The sequence below is a fragment of the Aptenodytes forsteri genome, unplaced genomic scaffold (genome assembly GCF_000699145.1).
Source record: "Aptenodytes forsteri isolate BGI_AS27 unplaced genomic scaffold, ASM69914v1 Scaffold53, whole genome shotgun sequence".
Lineage (NCBI taxonomy): Eukaryota > Metazoa > Chordata > Aves > Sphenisciformes > Spheniscidae > Aptenodytes > Aptenodytes forsteri.
Window position 1 is genome coordinate 8,684,951 of NW_008795909.1, and position 796 is coordinate 8,685,746.

A 796-nucleotide genomic window follows, 5' to 3' on the forward strand; every position below is an offset into this window, starting at 1 on the left:
CAGAGGAGGAGGACGGTGCCGTGCTGGCGGCCCACACGGCCCCGCTGGGCATAGAGCCAGGGCAGGGCACCCGCATGCCCCACACCACTCGCTTCCCACAGGTCCAGGCGCACGTCGCAGCCCAGCCCCGCGCGCAGCCGCTCGGCCAGGGCACACACCAGCCCCAGGTGCTCCTCTGAGTCCGGCGAGTACAGCAGCAGCACGGGGCGCCCACCCGGGGCACCTGTGGGACAGAGGGGACAGCAGTGATAGCCCTGCCCTGAGCCCCCCTGGCATCCCCTGGGGACACCCTGGCATCCCCCAAGGGCACTCCAGTATCCACCATACTGCCCCAGGACCCTCTGCAGCCCAGGGAGCCGGCACCCACTGGCACCCCAGCCCCACGGCCATTGCCTCCCCATCCAAAAAAAACCCCCGGCCCCCGGGAGGCCGCCCGGGTCCCACCAGCCCTAGCGCCAGTGCCAGCCCCCAGCCCCTTGCCTCGCCATCCCACAGCCCCCTGGGGTGCCCCTCACCCCTCACCGGCCTCCAGGCTCCACGGCAGTTGAGGAGCAGCACGGTCACCACCAGCCCTAGAAAGCCCCCCCGGCCCCCCACGGCCCCCCGCGGCCCCCCGGGACCCCCTCTCACCATCGGGGCAGAGCAGCTGCTTCCGGGCAAAGCGCACGTCTGAGCGCCACACCTGGGGAAGGGACTGGGTGAGGTGGGGCCAGGTTGGGGTCCCCCCCGCGGTGCGGGCGCCAGCGCGGGGGTCACCTTACCAGCACGCAGCTGCCCAGGACCTGCACCCCCAGCA

General features: G+C 73.0%; 1 protein-coding gene across 1 annotated transcript in view; it reads right to left on the reverse strand.

Annotated features, from left to right (window-relative positions):
* The window catches only part of LOC103903341, a gene marked incomplete at its 5' end in the record, with an annotated part of 44,582 nt that overhangs the window by 42,332 nt on the left and 1,454 nt on the right, over window positions 1-796 (reverse strand). Inside the window, 4 exon segments of the mRNA XM_019473424.1 lie at window positions 6-223; window positions 516-601; window positions 603-682; window positions 762-796. The exon segment at window positions 762-796 is cut by the window's right edge and continues 14 nt beyond it. Coding sequence (XP_019328969.1) covers window positions 6-223; window positions 516-601; window positions 603-682; window positions 762-796 — 419 coding nt within the window.